General features: G+C 39.5%; 1 protein-coding gene across 2 annotated transcripts in view; it reads right to left on the reverse strand.

The window, feature by feature from the left end:
• cds1 (CDP-diacylglycerol synthase (phosphatidate cytidylyltransferase) 1) overlaps positions 1-18,186 on the reverse strand; it is a 108,993-nt gene that overhangs the window by 41,664 nt on the left and 49,143 nt on the right. For both annotated transcript variants that reach the window (XM_063042198.1, XM_063042197.1), the window contains exons 3-4: positions 10,011-10,107; positions 5,334-5,431 (exon numbers count right to left, since the gene is read on the reverse strand). In XM_063042198.1, coding sequence (XP_062898268.1) covers positions 5,334-5,431; positions 10,011-10,107 — 195 coding nt within the window. The remainder of the gene's footprint in view (positions 1-5,333; positions 5,432-10,010; positions 10,108-18,186) is intronic.

Here is an 18,186-nt window from a genome sequence, read left to right on the forward strand (position 1 = left end):
GTGATTAGATTTACTGTATAAATTTGAATTGTAACCTTGCGTTGGCAGAGACATTGTGCAGTATGTCTCCTGTGAATTCACAAAATAAAGGTCTTTGCCTACTTTGTGTTTGATAGGTACTAAATTCTCTAACAGTCGCTCGTCCGTAATTGCCTGAGATGGTGAGGTTGATCTTGAATTACTGCAGTTCTTCTTGTGGAGGCACTCCCACAATGATGCTAGGTGGGGAATTCCAGAATTTGGACCCAGCAATGATGAATTTGTTCTGATAAACATGTTGAGCATCTCAGAAGCACAGCAGGTCATGTACGTAACCTTACTGCTCCAACATCTAGGTTTGATCCTGACCTCCTATTGACTGTGTTAATTTCACTCCTTAAGCCCCACCCCCCTCAAATGTTCCTGTTTCCTCCCACATCCCAAAGAAGCAGGTGCAGATTGGTCAGGTAACTAGTTACTGCAAACTACTCCCACTTTACTTAGGGTGGGTGGTAAGAGAATCAGAGTGGAATTGAAAGAGAATAGGGAACCAAATGAGGGAAGAGGATTCATAGGATTGCTCTGAGAATTGGCCTAGGCTTGATAAGTGAAATGGCCTGCTTCTAATATCATTAAAACATTATGAAAATATTAAGTGTAGAAAGGAGATGATGCTGACGTGCATGGCAAAAGTCAGACATTTAAGTCAAACCCTGGGGCATTGGATTTCAGAGTTCAATTCTGGCACCAACTGTAAGGAGTTTCCACATTCTCTTCGTAACCCGTGGGTTTTCTCCCACAGTCCAAAAATGAATATGCGTAGATTAATTGGTCATTGTGAATTGTTCTGTGATTGGGCTCAGGTTAAGTAGGTAGGTTGCTAGGCAGCATGGCTTGTTGGGCCAGAAGGGCCTGTTCTGCACTCTTTCTAAATAAAATACTAAAGGAGACGTAGTTTGCCCAACTTAAGATAAACTACATAAACCTTCAGTAACAGTCCTGCAAGGTACAAATTTAAGCATCTTTTAGATGTGGTAAAGAACCAAACTATATGTATTACAGGTTTCCCCCCACCATCCGAAGGTAGAGTGTTACTATAAAACGGTTCATAAGCCGGAATGTCGTAAAGCGAAGAAGCTATTGCCATTTATTTATATGGGAAAATTTTGTGAGCGTTCGCAGACCCAAAAATAACCCACCAAATCGTGCCAAATAACACATAAAACCCAAAATAACAGTAATATATAGTAAAAGCAGGAATGATATGATAAATACACAGCTTATATAAAGTAGTAATACTTTTCCACAATCATTGCCTGAACTGTTCTCCGTAGCAAAAATCTCACGCAAGCGCTGTTGGCAAAAACACAGCACAAGCGCTCTCCAGTAACCTTTAGGCTATGAAGCTGCCAAATCATACCAAATAACACGTAAAAATACACAGCCTATATAAAGTAGAAATAATGTATGTACAGTGTAATATCGCTTACAGGAATCAGGAAGACAGCATCGAGCACACTGATGATGGTGTGTTAGGCTGAGTCGGAGATTTGGTGGTGCAGTGGCCCCCACCCTCCGGGCAACGACCCAATACCGATCTGCGAAGCATGCAGGGGTCCAGTGGTAGCCGGGACGCACCCAGCACATCTTTAAGCAAAAAGCCGAAATAAACAAGCTAATTAATTAGGTGCCACCTGGACCATAATTGTCGGCCCAGATTAGAGGCGACGCAATCGGCAATCGCTTCTGATCTGGGCCGACAATTACATGCCGGGTGGTACCTAATTAATTAGCACGTTTTTTTCGGCTTTTTTCTTAAAGAAGTGCTGTGAGTCTCCCTGCTACCGCTGTATTCTCCGCGAATCGGTATCTGTCCGCGGCCTGGGTGTTGGGGTGGTGGGACACTGGGGTGTCATCTCATCATCGTCTGTTTCCATTAGAGCAGGCAGCTCATCTTCTCCTATGACTGCCCGCCTCGATGTCAAAGGTCGAGGTTCATCGTCTGCTGTGGCTGATGTGGAAGGCTTGCTTGACTGCTGAGCCTCGCACATTTTTCTATCATACAGTAAGCACTCAAACCATCCTGCAAATATGCCCTAAACCTAGGTACCCTTTCAAAATTAAAGTTGTACTTTATCATTACTCATTCGGTTTTGATTGTTATCCTTTTCTCTTCTAATTGCATCAGCTCTTCATCTATCAGTTCTTGGTCATGGGATGCCAAAACCTCTTCAACATCACCTTCGTCAGCTTCCACAAGCCAAACTCACGTTGTCCTTACTTCGTTCACCACGATCGAAACGCTTAATTATGTCTAGTTTTACGCAAAGTGTAACACCCTTATGAGCTCTTTCAGGCTTTTCCAATACCTTAGAACTCATCTTGCTAACGGCTGCTCACAGGCACATGTTTAAGCAATGGCGGCAAGAATGCAGTTCAGAATCCGGGGGACAGCGGCTGCTCGGGGCGCGAGCTGCCTTTTATCGCGCGCTGATTTTTTCGTAACAGTGAAAACACCTTCTGTTAGCGAAAACAGGGTACTAATGTAGGTCTTTCGTAACAGTGAGGTTTCGTAAAGCAAAAGTTCGAAAAGCAGGGGACACCCGTACTTGAATAATCTGAAACCCAGAGAAATTGCTTTCTATTCTTAGTTTGCATGAGAGGCTCTTTTGGTGAAGAAAAAAAACTCTTCTTCAGAGTTGAACTTTATGTTATGCTAGCAATTTGTCAAACTCAGTTGGAAATCCTGTAATTAATTCAATTAAATTAGCCAATAAAATTTTATAAATGTGCAACAGAAAAATATATCCTAACATTTGCAAGACTATGCATTTTGAGCATTTCCTTAATTCCTCCAAACTGTTAGATGATGTCAGAGAGGATACAGAGTTCAGATATGAATTTTGTGTCACCAGTCGCAAGTGTAGGCACATTTTACAAATGAGGTACTATTCAAAACTTCTGTCAATATTTGCCTGAGGTTTTTGATGACAACCCATAGGAAAATAAGCACACCACAAAAGCTGCTAGCTGTAGCCACTGCTGAAACAGCACCTAATCTAGGACTGGGATCGCTGCCAGTGAGTACTTCAATAAATTTTTTTGTAATATTTGGAATGACAAGATGCCCTCTGGCTTTTCTAAGGTCATCATTTCCCCCTCTCACTTTCAAATATATTTCCTCTATTCACAAGCACCAAGGAAGAAAACAAGTTGATTTCCAGCAGTTTCCCTGTAACCACTTCCCCACCCCGCAAATATGAAATGATTAGGAATCACAAGCAAGGGGAACATTTAATACCTATCCTTAATTTTCTGAAGATAACTTGGTTCTGGAGTCAAGTAATTACACAAAACCCAAATCAAGCATCATTGATCAGGTTACTGGCAAATTAATGACTTTTGATAACACTGTCAACTTCCATCACTTTGCCAATGATAAAATGTGAACTGATCTGGTGATAATTTACCTGAGCGGTTTTATTCTGATTTTTTTTTAAAAAAATGATTGTTCATATTTGGACAATTTGATCAGAAAAATAGCTAAATGGAGATTTCTGGTCTTCAAATGAATATTTAGCATATACATGGCCCTATATTATAGTCTCACAAGAATTTAAATACTCTCAGTGCTGCTCTCAGCAGGCTCTTCTGCATTTCCTATTTGAACCTGGGCTTACTGTGGCTTCCAAGTATTTATTACAAAACGTTCAAACTAATTAGATTCCAAACCATATGGGAAATGAAGAAAACCATAACTAGATTATTCAGGACTGTTAGTTTTCCCTGAAGAATGAATTTCTATGGGATCCTCAAACATATTGACATTTTCAAGTTAAGTGATAACAATGGCATTACATCAATTTCCTATAGCTCTTCATATCAAACACTAGAACTGCACTCTAGAAGTACCTATTCATGGCAATGGTTAAGCTTCCATGAACCTGCTGAACCTTTTCCCTGGAGGATGAAGAATATGTGACTTGACTATTAAAATATCCCTCATTAGGCTAACACAGCAAGGTGCCAACTCAGAGGTACTTTCCTCACTAAAGGTTCGTAGCAGTATAGAAAATTTACAACTTAGAAGACCATTTGACCCATCTTGCTAATGTCATTTGAAGGGCAAGTTAGCAGGCCCGGCCCCACCTCAAGCTCTGGGTCTGTACTTCTGGCGGGCAAGCTTCCATCCAAGTTCTGCCTTGACCATCTTCTCCAAGTTCCAGACCCTGATTACCCATGGCATAAAAACAAGCCCCCTTCCCCACAATTAATTACTCCAAATCTACATCCTTAGTTTTGACTCTTCCCTGAGAAATGGGTCATCCTTATCTACTTCACTTGGAAACCAACTTCCTTGAAAGTCCCCTTGTCCCTTCTTAAATTTTACAAATATTAATTCAGTCTCTCCCATCTTCCTGTTCTAAACAAAATAATTCTGTCTCTCCTCATGAAACAACATTTTGGTCCTGAAAATGTCTTGATAACTCTCCTGTCTTTTCCAGTTCAATGACATCCTTCCTCTGGCATGATGACCAAAACTGCATGCAGTACTCAGTCATCTACTAACATTGTACATAGTAGTAACATAACCTCCCCAATGCCTTCACAAATAAAGGATGCCTTTACCATCAGCTCATTGAACTGTGCTGCTATTTTTAAAGGTCTATGGTCATGCCCTTTCACTCATTGTTCCTCCACACTATTTACTGTACTTTCCTTGCTACACTGCACCATCTCAAATTTTTGTAAATTCACTTCCGTTTACTACTAAACTGACATGACCTAGGACATTGTGCAATGTAAAGGTTTACTGTCAATCATGCAAGTAAATTTGTTGGATCCTCTGCAAACTTTTCCAATCCCCTTCATGTCACTAAAATATAACAATAAAAATAAAGAGTTTGAGATTAATGTACAGTTTTATCTAACCTGACAAGTACATCTCTACATTCTGAAAGGGACATTATGCAGACTGATGGTTATTAAAAAGATTAAATTTGAAAGATGTAAATAGTTTTTAAACAAAAAACAGCCTCCTGCTTATATAACTACATCTGTCTATTAAAACCAACTCCCTTAGAAAGGCTGGGATTTTATCCAATTCTAGAGCGAGAGCTCAGACACAAAGGCAGAGAAAATTTATTTTTAGAGAAAATGGACCACACAATGATACAAAAGAACCACCTGTACAGGACTGCATACATATTATCATTATGAATGTTAAGTTCCTGGTTTCCCCAAAATTAATGAAATTAGTTTTTTCCCTTGTTTTAGAAGAATATTTAACAATCCATCCTTTTACCCCTCAGCACTATTCAGTTAAAATTCTTTAAAAAATTGGTCAAACTCACCAGCTTAAGGTTCTGAACCACGGCAATTCGTAAGAACGATACACTCTGTAACCAATTGTGATAATTTCATGAAAACACTTGATTTGAACATAGAGAACCTGAAAAAGAAAATAAACATATTACCGCTTTATTCTACTTTAGGCAATCAGTAGATTGTTTACAAATTAAAGTAGAATAATTTGCAAGGGAAGCTCAAATCTTAGGTACAAGTAAACAACAGGAATTCTGCAGATGCTGGAAATTCTGAGGTGACACTTCACCTGTGAGTCTGCTGGGGTGATATACTGCGTCCGGTGCTCCCGATGTGGCTTTCTATATATTGGCGAGACCCGACGCAGACTGGGAAACCGCTTTGCTGAACACCTACGCTCTGTCCGCCAGAGAAAGCAGGATCTCCCAGTGGCCACACATTTTAGTTCCACATCCCATTCCCATTCTGACATGTCTATCCACGGCCTCCTCTACTGTAAAGATGAGGCCACACTCAGGTTGGAGGAACAACACCTTATATTCCATCTGGGTAGCCTCCAACCTGATGGCATGAACATCGACTTCTCTAACTTCCGCTAATGCCCCACCTCTCCCTCGTACCCCATCTGTTATTTATTCTTATACACACATTCTTTCTCTTACTCTCCTTTTTCTCCCTCTGACCCTCTGACTATACCCCTTGCACATCCTCTGGGATCCCCCGCCCCTTGTCTTTCTCCCCAGACCTCCTGTCCCATGATCCTCTCATAACCCCTTTGCCAATCACCTGTCCAGCTCTTGGCTCCATCCCTCCCCCTCCTGTCTTCTCCTATCATTTTGTATCTCTCCCTCCCCCTCCCACTTTCAAATCTCTTACTAACTCTTCCTTCAGTTAGTCCTGACAAAGGGTCTCGGCCTGAAACGTTGACTGTACCTCTTCCTAGAGATGCTGCCTGGCCTGCTGCATTCACCAGCAACTTTGAGTGTGTTCCTAGGTACAAGTGCAATCTTTTTACCTATGTCTCTCACTACATTCCACAGTATGGCTACTGCAGCGAACACCATTACAACAGTCAGGGGTCACCTGCAGCCTATTGGAAAATGCCACTAGGATGCTCGAAGAGATTCCAGTAACTACAGACAAGGCCTAGCAGGAGGAGGAGGAGGAGGAGGAGGAGAGGAGGTGGTCATGATGCAGTAATGAATCCAGAGGAAATCAGTTATGTGGGTACTCAAGTCAAATGCAATTCATGTCATAAAGTCAGTAATACAGCACAAATACAGGCCCTTTGGCCCTGCTGCACAGATGGGGAAAGCTAGTAAGTAAAATGCCATCCGGAGAAATAGTCTACCTAGCTGAATAGTATAAAGTGTTGAAGCTAACTTTCTTTGAACATAGTAGATGTAAAGGTTCAAGTAATAGAGAACAGACCCCAACATATAATTTAAGGTCATGGAATTCCTTTCAGCACGAGTCCCAACTGCAGGAAACCTTGCTTCTGGATTTATAAGGTTGTACTATAACTTCTCTGCTCTTATATTCTGCAACCCAACTAATGAAGACACATTATTCCGAGAATGTAGAGCCATAATTTATTGGAAGTGATGTCACAGTTGGACAGGATCATGGAGAGGTTTCAGCACATTGGCCTTCAGAAATCTAATTACTGAGTACAGGGGTCAGGATGTTATGTCAAAGTTGCACAGGACGTGTGTGAGGCCAAATTTTGAGTTTTGTGTGCAATTCTTTCTGGTCACCTACCTTCAGTAAAGATATCAATAAGATTGGAAGAGTACAAAGAAAATTTACAAGGATGTTGTTGGGACTTGGGGACCTAAGTTATAGGGAAAGGTTGAAAGGGTTAGGACCTTATTCTCTGATTTGAAGAGGTATACAAAATTATGAGAGTACAGATAAGAGTTATTGCAAGCAGGCTTTTTCCACTGAGGTTGGGCAAGACTAGAGCTAGAGGTCATAGGTTAAGTGTGAAAGATGTAATATTTAAGGAAACTTCATCACTCAAAGGATGATGCAAGAATGGAATGGATACTGGTTCAACTACAACATTTAAGAAAAGCTTAGATAAATACATGGATGGGATGAATATGGAGGGCTATGGTCCAGCTCGATGGGGCTAAGCAGAATAGTCAGCACAGACTAGGCGGGCTGAAAAGCCAGTTTATATGCAGTAGTGCTCTTTGACTCTATTCTATTAACCATCCAAGGTCAACAGTGCTCATTCAAAATTCACCTCAACATTTTTATAAACATCTCAATCGAATACCACAACTTACCTGTGGGCCAACCAGACCATGAACATTTAACACTCCTATTTAGAAGCAATAGCAGTTTTAGGCAAATTATTCAAAGTGGCATATCAAAGTCATTTCACAATTAACTTTCACAGATCAAAATGCAAACCACTGAAGTAACTCAATGTGTCAGTCAGCAACAGTGGAGGAAAAGAGATGGTCAATATTTCAGGTCATACAGGGAGAATAGCCAGTAAAAAGAAGAAAGAGGGAGGGCAAGGCAGAGCCAGTCGGTGATAGGTGGATCTAGAACTGAATAATGATGAATAATGGTGGAGGAGGGTGAAGAGTAGATTTTGGAGTCAGAGACTGGCATGGGGGGGGGGGCGGTGGTGCGATACACGAAAATATACAAGGAAGGAAAAGCAACAGACAGAAGGAGCCAGGTGTGGGGAGGGGAGAGTGAAGACAGAGTCAGAGACAGGAGGGTGAAGTGAAGGCACAAGAGATGCAAGCAGTTGAATCAGAGAAGAAAAGCTTGGTGGGCATACAGAAAATTTATAGCATTAGCAAAACAATGCAGTCACACAAGGAACTATCAGGAGAGGTGAACAAAAGCTTTGACATATGGTCAGGTTTTAAGAAAGTGTTTAAAAGGGAAGGGAGTGGGACTGTTTCAGAAAGGAAATTTCAGAATTTATAATATTGACCAAAGCACAGACAGCAATGGTGAAATGATCAAGAAACTTATCAGATACTTGGAAATCTGATTCGTATTTAAGTATGGATCGTTGGAATAATGAAATGGCTAGTTCTATTCCACTTGAAAAAATTACTTATAATTTAAGAGATAATTATGTAACATTCTTGAATATTTGGCGCCCTTATTTACAAAAGATAGGATGTCATATTTAAGTGCTCCGACAAAGAATTTGGTTACTTGGGGAAAGTAACGAATAATTATACCAAATTTATTTTGAATCCCATGGAGCATGTGGAAACCTTCCAATACCCAGGCGGCTCTTTTTTTTTTCTCTTTCTTTCTTTTAGGTAGGACTATATATATGGGGGGTGGAGGGTTAAGGGGGGGGTGGGTAGATTTTATCTTTTCATGTATTCTTTTTGAAAATTTAATAAAAATTATATATATAAAAAAAGAAACTTATCAGAGCCTAGGCGCATCCATGGTTAAATAACTAGAAGAAACTACACAGAATGGGTGGTATGTGACCAATGCCAAACTTGAAAATGAGAGGAAGTTTTAAAAATCGAGATGGAACTTAAATAACAAGCAGAGTTTAACCCAATTAACCCAAGATGTAATTCAGTCATACACAGAGTAGAATGAGGCTGTCTAACCATGAATACATAGCAGTAGTTATTCCTAGAGCTAGGGATTAACATCCATGCCATACAGTGGTATAACTTATAGATATGTTCTCAACAAAGCTTTATATAACTGAAGTAGAAACCTCCCCCCAAATGCAAATTGGTGATCTCTCTATGGAGCATCTGCAATCAATTCACAGAAAGATCCATAACCTTCTGGTTGCCTGCCACTTATTCCACTTCTGTATCCTTCTACACTGTAAGTGGCTCAACACAAGTTTGATATCAACATCCAATCTTCCATCTGGACACATTGCAGCGTTCCAAATCCAGTGTTGAATTCTGTAGTTTTAAACAATTTTCTCTGACATTTCCTCCTGTTGCCCGTTTTTGGCTCAGCTTCTCTTTTTCCTGCAAGTATGGTCTAGTCTGCTAGACACATTCGCACAAGATGTCACTTAACAAAGAAGCAAAATCAAATCCTGTCACCTTAACTCAGTTGGTTTCATCCCATTGGAGATATTCCCTTTATTATGATCATCCTTCCCCTAACTTCTCTGCTATAGAAAATGATGCTTTCTTCCTTTGTCAGTTCTGATTATGGGTGTTGGGTGTGAAACATGAACAACATTTTCTCTTTTTGCAGATATGCATGATCTACCAAGTATTGTAGTATTGCTTCCAGTATTGCCTTTATTTCAGATTCCTAGCCACTGAAGTTTTCCTCCTTGAAAGTCATTTCAGTTATTCACAATAAACTATAATAATGTTAGTTTTTATACTTTCCTTCTAGAGTTGCATATGCGCCTTCGACTAATCATACATTAGGTCACCTAGATCCCTGTATGTCTCAGAGCTCTGCAGTACGTCCCATTTAGATTTTATGGACAATGGATATTTCAGACCTATGGACCTTTAGTCAGAGTTCCAAGCAAGATCACTGGCCTGAAACATTGTTTGTTCCTCCACATGCTGCCTGACATGCTGAACATCTACAGTTTTTATTGCAGATTTACAGAATCTGCAGTTTCTCTGCTGTTCAAGCACCAAGATTTCCCTTCATTTAAAAAACATATAAAATGTATGTAAAGAAAACTAACGTATTTCTAAGGTTAAATTACTAACCACAAACATGAGTACAACAGGTCCCAAGTAGATAATTAGAAAGAAAAATGAGATCATAGCGAGTGACAAGATCCCTCGGATCCACCAGTTCTTCCATCTGCAAAACAAAAATGATCAATGTCTTATCAATAATTGAATTGAAACAAGCAAACAAAAATAAAGGAAATCTTGCACAATGTTCTTACAAGCTTCTATTTTGCATTAAACTCTGCCTCATAACAAAGTATAATTTAATTAAAAGTAAAAAAAGCATAATGCCATTATAAAAACCATTGAAGTGTTGGAAACTAACATTCTTAAGAATTTCAAGTCACCTTCCTTCATTCTCAGAAATAAGTTGTGCAGTACCACAGGTTTAAAGAAACATCAAGAGCATACAACAGTAAAATATTTCACCCAATCCTAACAGCAAGATTTTCTGGGAATATTGAAAGGTAATAGAAGTACACAGAAATTGCAAGACATCTGGTCATCAAGCTAGTGTTTACCTTTGTGACTAAATCTTTATTTCTTCACCTTATTCCCCATCTTTGACACTGCTCTACATATCCACAATTAAATTTGAACCTTTCAGTTCTATTTTTGCCTCAGCCCACTTTGCAAACAATCCTAGACGCCAAATTCATTGGGCAAGGGGTTGACCAACATTCTAAATCACTTAATCCATAATGATGCCACATAATTTTTGACCCCTCAACTAGATCAGCAGAAATGGTCTTTATCCATCTACTCTGATTTTAAAACAATCTTCATTTTTAAGTTTAAAAAATTCTAAAGCAGTGCACTGCACTGTTTCTCATTATATCAAGCAGCATCCTCACAAAACGGCACCTCTCGAAAGCTTCACCATGCTTCATACAGTGAACAGCCTCACTCTGCAAAAGTAGTCAGGAATCTTGGGCTTCCTATCCTTTGCTTTCAATAACTTTTATTCTGGGATAATAATGAGATTTGAGCTACTTAAACACACCATGAAACTGACAGAGTAGAATATCCATTAATATGGCTTAAGTGGAAATATCAGGTTGGAGACTTTGATGCAATCAATGGAGTAGATGTGAACATAGGCTACATGTAAACCAGTTTTGCTCAAAAGTTTTACTCAATATTACTCAAGGTCTAAATGAGATGCATGGTTCAAGTGAGTTTCTGTCACAGCTGGTTTAGCAAACAGAATGGTACATAAAAACAAGACTCATCTTATGCTTATGTGCACACTTTGTCCATAGGGAGTCCCTACTCACTGATATCACTCCTGGCATTTATCCCTGCAAGCAGAACATGTGCTACATCTGCCACTATACCTCCTCCCTCACTATCATTCAGGACCCTAAACAGTCTGTTGTTTGTTAGGGTCATATACTGTATCCAGTGCTCCAGGTGTGGCCTCCTGTATACTGGTGAGACCCAACATAGATTGGGAGACGGCTTCGCCAAATACTTACACTCTGTCCGCCAGAAGAAGCAGGATCTCCCAGTGACCACCCATTCTAATTCCACTTCCTCAGGTTGGAGGAACACACCACCTTATATTCCATTTGGGTAGCCTCCAAACTGATGATGGTTGGCATAAACACTATTTCTCAAACTTCCAGTAAAGCCACCCCCCCCTTCACCATTCCCCATCCCCTTTTCTCTCTCTCACCTCATCTCCTTGCCTGCCATCACCTCACTCTGGTGCTCCTCCCCCCTTTCTTTCTTCTGTGGCCTTCTCCTACCAGACTCCCCCTTCTCTAGCCCTGCATCTCTTTCACCAATCAACTTCCCAGCTCTTTACTTCATCCCTCCTCCTCCCAGTTTCACCTATCACTGTGTTTCTCTCTCCTCTCTCCCCACCTTTTAAATCTACTCATTTTTTTCCCTCCAGTCCTGCCGAAGGGTGTCAGCCCGAAACGTCAACAGTACTTTTTTCCATAGATGCTGCCTGACCTCCAGCATTCTGTGTGCGCTGCTTAGATTTCTAGCATCTGCAAATTTTATCTTGTTTATGATTATGTACTCTATTTTCCTCACAATATATAAACATGGATTAAAAAGTTAAACAAAATATATTTCTGTCTCACCAGATATATTTGTTTCCATTTTAACACTGTATTATACTTTAAAATTAAAGCAGAAACTACTTTTCTTTCAGTCAGCTTGATATCATTAGACATTAAGAATCCAATTGAATGCCCAGCAGCAGAAAGCATTAGAAAATGGTAAATCTTCACCCTGGTCATCATTGCAGACAGTTCTTTCTTGAGGTAAGTGTTATTGCTTCACTTCAGAACTTGTGGTCAGCATTTTTGCAGACGGAACCTAAAATCCAAGCTCTTTTAAAAAAAAAGCTTTATCTATCCAAAATAATGCATTTTAAAATGTGTGACAAATGTATACATTTTTAAAATACACCTTATTTATTCAAACTGAATTCAACCTATTATTTTTAAAAATTTTAGTTTTCTCTATTTCATCACTGCTTTGCAAAAATGTTTGGGTCTCTTAAATAGCTAAATACAGCTCAAAGTTATTCTGAGGTTTTTCAAGCATGATCACTACTTTTGAAAATTGTGTTAGCTATTTCTAACTTTTAAATAAATGTTATTTCATTCCCATGAATCCAATATTTTCCTCATCAAATATAAGCAACTTATCTTCCAACTGCTAGATCGCTACTGTTTTCTAGTCATAAATAGACACTGCAATAGTGACTCTCCAGTACTACTAAAATTAAACCTTTTCTGTCAAACCTTAAAGGGTAGAGAAATCATACATGAATTTAACTCCACAAAATGGTTTTATAACCTTTGCATATCTTGGTGTTTCGCAATGTAATAATAGATTTGCTTTTTGAAATTGGCTTGAGAGGAAAAGCAAGTAAAACTTGTCTTCTGTCGCAACAGGGCGGAGGTATTTCAATGACACAAAGTATTGAGAGCACTGCTTTACATGCAGATTCAATGAGCCAAATATGTATACATGGGGTTTGTTCATTGAAAAGCAAAATATGCATATGAACAAGCATGAAAGAAGCTTGTGTACCCGCCTTCTGAAATTTGTTGACACACAAAATTCAAATATGGCCTGTACTTCCAATATTAGCACCTGAAGGGGATTAGAACTGTATATTGGCTGAACTCTTTATCCAAATTGAGTAGTATTAGCATCACACCTTGTACAAAATCTGTGGCTTACTCATTGAGGAAACTAATTCACATTGAATCAAGAAAAAAGTACTTCAATATGCTGCAAACCTGCAGTTTGACCGAATCATGTTACTGATAAAATTAAGTATTGGTGGCCCATCACTATCAGACAGTGCCAATACAACACTTTGAAAATCACACTAGGCAGTGTCATTCAATGCAAACATTTTGGCATGTATGTAGCCATGAAGCATCCCACACATTCTCTGTTAAGAACTTATTAAGATCTTTCACAAATTTTCCTGGGCTGTGCTAACCCACAATGAAAAGTATGTGTTTTAGTTGATAAGCAATGCAGGCCAATGTCAATTGATGTCAGATGATTAAAATTTTATATCAAACTGAATGATTTTTGTTACTGTAGGTAATAAGGGGCAACAAGGAAGCAGTCCTGCTGAATAATAGGAGTTTTAAGGAGAAAAATGGCCTGAAATATTTTAATATTTCCTATGACTTAGATCATAAACACTTTAACAGATTTTCTGTGCCCACTGAAAAACAAAAACTCAAAACAATAGCTATTGATACCACCTTGAAAACCAATGAAGCATGCTGACACTTACAGCTATTTAAATGGACTACTTAAACCAGCGGCTCCCAACCACCGGGCCACAAAGCACATGCGAGAAAGCGATACGAGTCAGCTGCACTTTTCCTCATTCCCTGTCACGCACTGTTGAACTTGAACATAGGGTTGCCAACTGTCCCGTGTTTGCCAGGTCATCCCATATATTGGGCTAAATTGGTTTGTCCCGTATTTCCCCCGCTAAGGTAGAGCGTTCCTATAAAACCTTTCGTGCCGAAATGGCATGAAAGGAAGAAGCAATTACCATTACTTTATATGGGAAAAATTTTTGAGCGTTCCCAGACCCAAAAAATAACCTACCAAATCATATCAAATAACACATCAAACCTAAAATAACACTAACATATAGTAAAAGCAGGAATGATATGATAAATACACAGCCTATATAAAATAGAAATAATGTATGTACAGTATAGTTGGGAAGATTAAGGCAAAACCGATTTGTGGGGGGAAAAAAAAAATCGGCACGCATGCACACACAGGTGCCCGCGCAAGGCTTCGTGGTCATGGTAGTCTTTTCCCGGGGTAACATGTCCCGCAATTTGACTGCTACTTTTGTCCCTTATTTGGGAGTGAGAAAGTTGGCAACCCTAACTGTAAAAGACATGTTGAGGTGAGTTTAACCCTACTTGGACACCCCCTGGTCTGCAAGAATATTGTCAATATTAAACCAGTCCGCGGTGCAAAAAAGGTTGGGGATCCCTGACTTAAAACAATGCACTACAGCACAGGTAACAGATGGGGAGGCAATAAAATGATGACCTAAAATGAAGGCAGGCTGAGTTCTTCAGCAAATTGCAAGTGCAAAAATCAATCCTCAGCATTACAGTACCGCAATGCAGTCTCAGAAAGTCCTCAAGTAATTCTGGCTAGTTACGTTGGTGTGAATACTCCTACTATAACCCCTAAAATTCTCAAGCCATAGAAAATATTGCAAAGTTCATTGCAGCATATATTTTTTAGAATATATCATTTATAAAATTATGAGAGGCATAGATACTGCAGACAGCCAGAATCATTTTCCAAAAACAGAAATGTCAAATACTAGAGGGCACAGCTTTAAGGTGAGAGGGGAAAAGTTTAAAGATGATGTATGGGACAAGTTTTGTTTTTAAACACAGAGACATAAGGGCTTAGAAAACACAGACAGGGGTTGTAGTGGAAGCAGGTGTTTAAGTGCCTTCAGTAGGCACATGATTATGCAGGAAATGGAGGAATATGAATCACGTGCAAGCAGAAGGGATTAGTTTAATTCAGCATAATGCTCGGCACAGACATCATGGGTCGAGGGGCCTGGCCCTGTGCTGTACTGTTCTATGTTCTAATAGGCTCCCGGAGACCGGAGAGATATCTCAGAAATTACCATAATAAACACTTTGACTACAGGTATTGCAAGGAGTGATCTAAAGTGTGTTTTTCTTCTTGATATATGATTTGCCTGCCATCTGGAAACAAACTGAAAAAAATATCCTGGTAATCTGAAATCATCTGCATATATTAATTGTTCTTTTAACAAAGAAAACCATTGCCCCACACCTGGTGACCAATTATTCTGGTTGTTTCAAAAGCATTTGTTGAAAAAAAGTTGAAAATAAGCCTTCAGTAACTTAATTCAAGGCCCTGCATCTATCACATATATATGTTAAATCGCATTTTCCCAACTCTTAGCAATAAATCTGAGACAAAATAAACAAAGCAAAATCAACCCCTACTTTTCACTGTTACTTAAAGTAACTTCCTCACCGGGATTTGTATACAGACGTGGCTCGTTAGCTAACTCTGCTAACAGGCACATGACTCAGCGGAGAGAAGGCCAGCTTTTATAAACAATATATGTCTAGAGTTGATATGATTTGGGGTTCAACCAAACAGAAACGTCCTGATGTTGCAATTAAAGGAACCTCAATGTGAGCAAATACTGTGTAAATACTGCCCACACACAGTTATCGGTAGCCCAGAATTGGCAGATTATATACTAGCATAAAATTATAAAGTATATTTACCAGATTTTCAAATATAACAGTTACAGAAGATAAAAGAGCCATTACAGTTAAACCAGTCCAATGGGCACATAACATTGGAGCTCATACTAGAGTAGTTGGCAGGTATATCTCTTTACTCATGTGCTGGACCCACAGTCTGCGTAAAAGCACCCCCCACATTTCGAACTCCCCTTGAAGACCATCTCGAATGAACTGGCTCTCAGGACAACTAGCCCTTCCTCCTTGGAGCCATTCATCTGCACAAAGCACTTCTTGCAACAGAGACTCGCTTTCCAACAGCATTCTGCAGCATCTTCCCTTGTGCTCTGCTCCGCAGCTCCCGCCAAAAGACCCCAAAACAGACTACTGTCCTTCAGAAAACACTTCCCCACAGCTCTCTAGAACCTTCTCTCACATCCCACAATCCTGATCGGCTGACACAACATTCCAGAGATGGACACCACGGCCTCTTATTTTAGCTGAAGCCAAAACACACTTTCCAGCATCACACACTGCTTTTAGAGAAAACTGCTAATATAAACAACTATCACACAGCATAGCAGTAGAAATTATAACCAGAGTATTACATTATGAAAATAGCTATGTTTGGAACAATAACATTATAAAGGAGTTAAATTAGATGAATTAATAGTAGATAGTGAAACTGAATCCACGTCCCTATATTGTATATAACATATGGACTCACTTTCCAGGACTCCATCTCATGTTCTCAATATTTATTATTAATATTATCTTGTTTGTTTATTTTTGTATTTGCACAGTTTGTTGTCTTTTGGACGTTGAGGTTTGCCCACCTTGTGTGCAATTTTCATTGATTATATGGTGTATCTTTATTATACTGAGAATGCCCACAAGAAAACGAATCTCAGGGTAGTATATGGTGACATAGGTACTTTGAACTTTTTAGTTCTGCCATGAAGTGAAAGATAATTGCATCAAATGTCAGTTGAACAACAGATGGCACTGCGTGAAACTGCGCTGAAAGTTATTGGGTCAAGTATCATTCCAAAGGATTTGAACACAAGTTTTGGCTGGCTTCCAAATATTGAACTGATGTATCTTTTTTAAATGAAATGCTAAACTGAGGCCCTGTGGTAATTGTTTAAGGAGAATAATTCTTAGTGTCCTCGCCCTTATGCATTCCTCTAACACTACCATAAAAAAAAGCTAATTGTGGGAGCTTAATATACACAAACTGACTGTCATATGCCCTACATAATAGCAATGATTACACTTCCAAAGTGCATCATTTGACTGCAAAATACTTGGTAGTGACTTTAATCAATAAAAAAATGTTTATAGAGATAACAATATTTGTTAAAGTATCTTATTATAGCAAAGATTTTTGTGCTTAGTATGTCAGTACAGTACATCTGACAGAAGCAGGAATGGAGCACATTTACATGCATCATAACTACCTGTCCAAATGGAGAAGCTAATAGTAGAATTGTGGAATGAGAAAAGTATGTCATTATTGTCTTCATTGTGCTGATCATATTGAAATAGCTTATAATAATAACACCAGATTATAAAACATAAGAACAGAGTTGGATCATTGAGTCTGCTCTGCTATGCAATCACGGCCATTTATTTTCCCTCTCAAGCCCATTCTTCTGTCTTCTCCCTTTAATTTTTAATGTCCTTACTAATCAGAACCTCTGCTTTAATTAAACCCAATGACTTGAATGCCACAGTCATGTGTGGCAATAAATTCCACAGATTCACCTCACTCAGCTTAAAGAAATTAGACTGCATTTATGTTCTAAATGGACATACTTCTATTCAGAGGCTGTGCCCTGTGGTCCTAGATTCTCCCACTACTGGAAATATCCTCTATGCATCCATTCTATCTAGGCCTTTCAGTATTCGGTAGGTTTCAATGAATTCCACCCCCAACCCCCTCATTCTTCTCAACTCCAGTGAGAACAGACTCCGAGCCATCAAATGTTCCTCATATATTAACCCTTTCATTCCAGGATTATTGTTATAAACTTCCTCTGGACTCTCTCCAGTGGCAGCCCCACACCCACTAACATCATTTACAGACTTGCAGGCATTGCTCCCTCAGAGATCCGAAGACACACTACAACAAAAATTGAAAAGGGTAAACAGAACTCAGATCCATGGCAGCCACTACATCATCATGTGCCAGTTTCCAACCACCTGAAATCGAGGAAAAACTTTGCTACAGCGCAGGAACTACTACACGGAACATCCCTCCAAATATACAGGGTTGACCTCTGGCAACAAACAGGAGCCAGAACCCCACCAAACAATACAGTGCAAGACCCCACAGAAGTACTACCAGACAGGACACTGCTGGACAGATGGAAGTGGTGCACTCTCAACAGAGCGAGGGCGGGAGTTTGTAGGATGGGAGACAACATGGTGAAGTGGGG

The sequence above is a fragment of the Mobula hypostoma genome, chromosome 3 (genome assembly GCF_963921235.1).
Source record: "Mobula hypostoma chromosome 3, sMobHyp1.1, whole genome shotgun sequence".
Lineage (NCBI taxonomy): Eukaryota > Metazoa > Chordata > Chondrichthyes > Myliobatiformes > Myliobatidae > Mobula > Mobula hypostoma.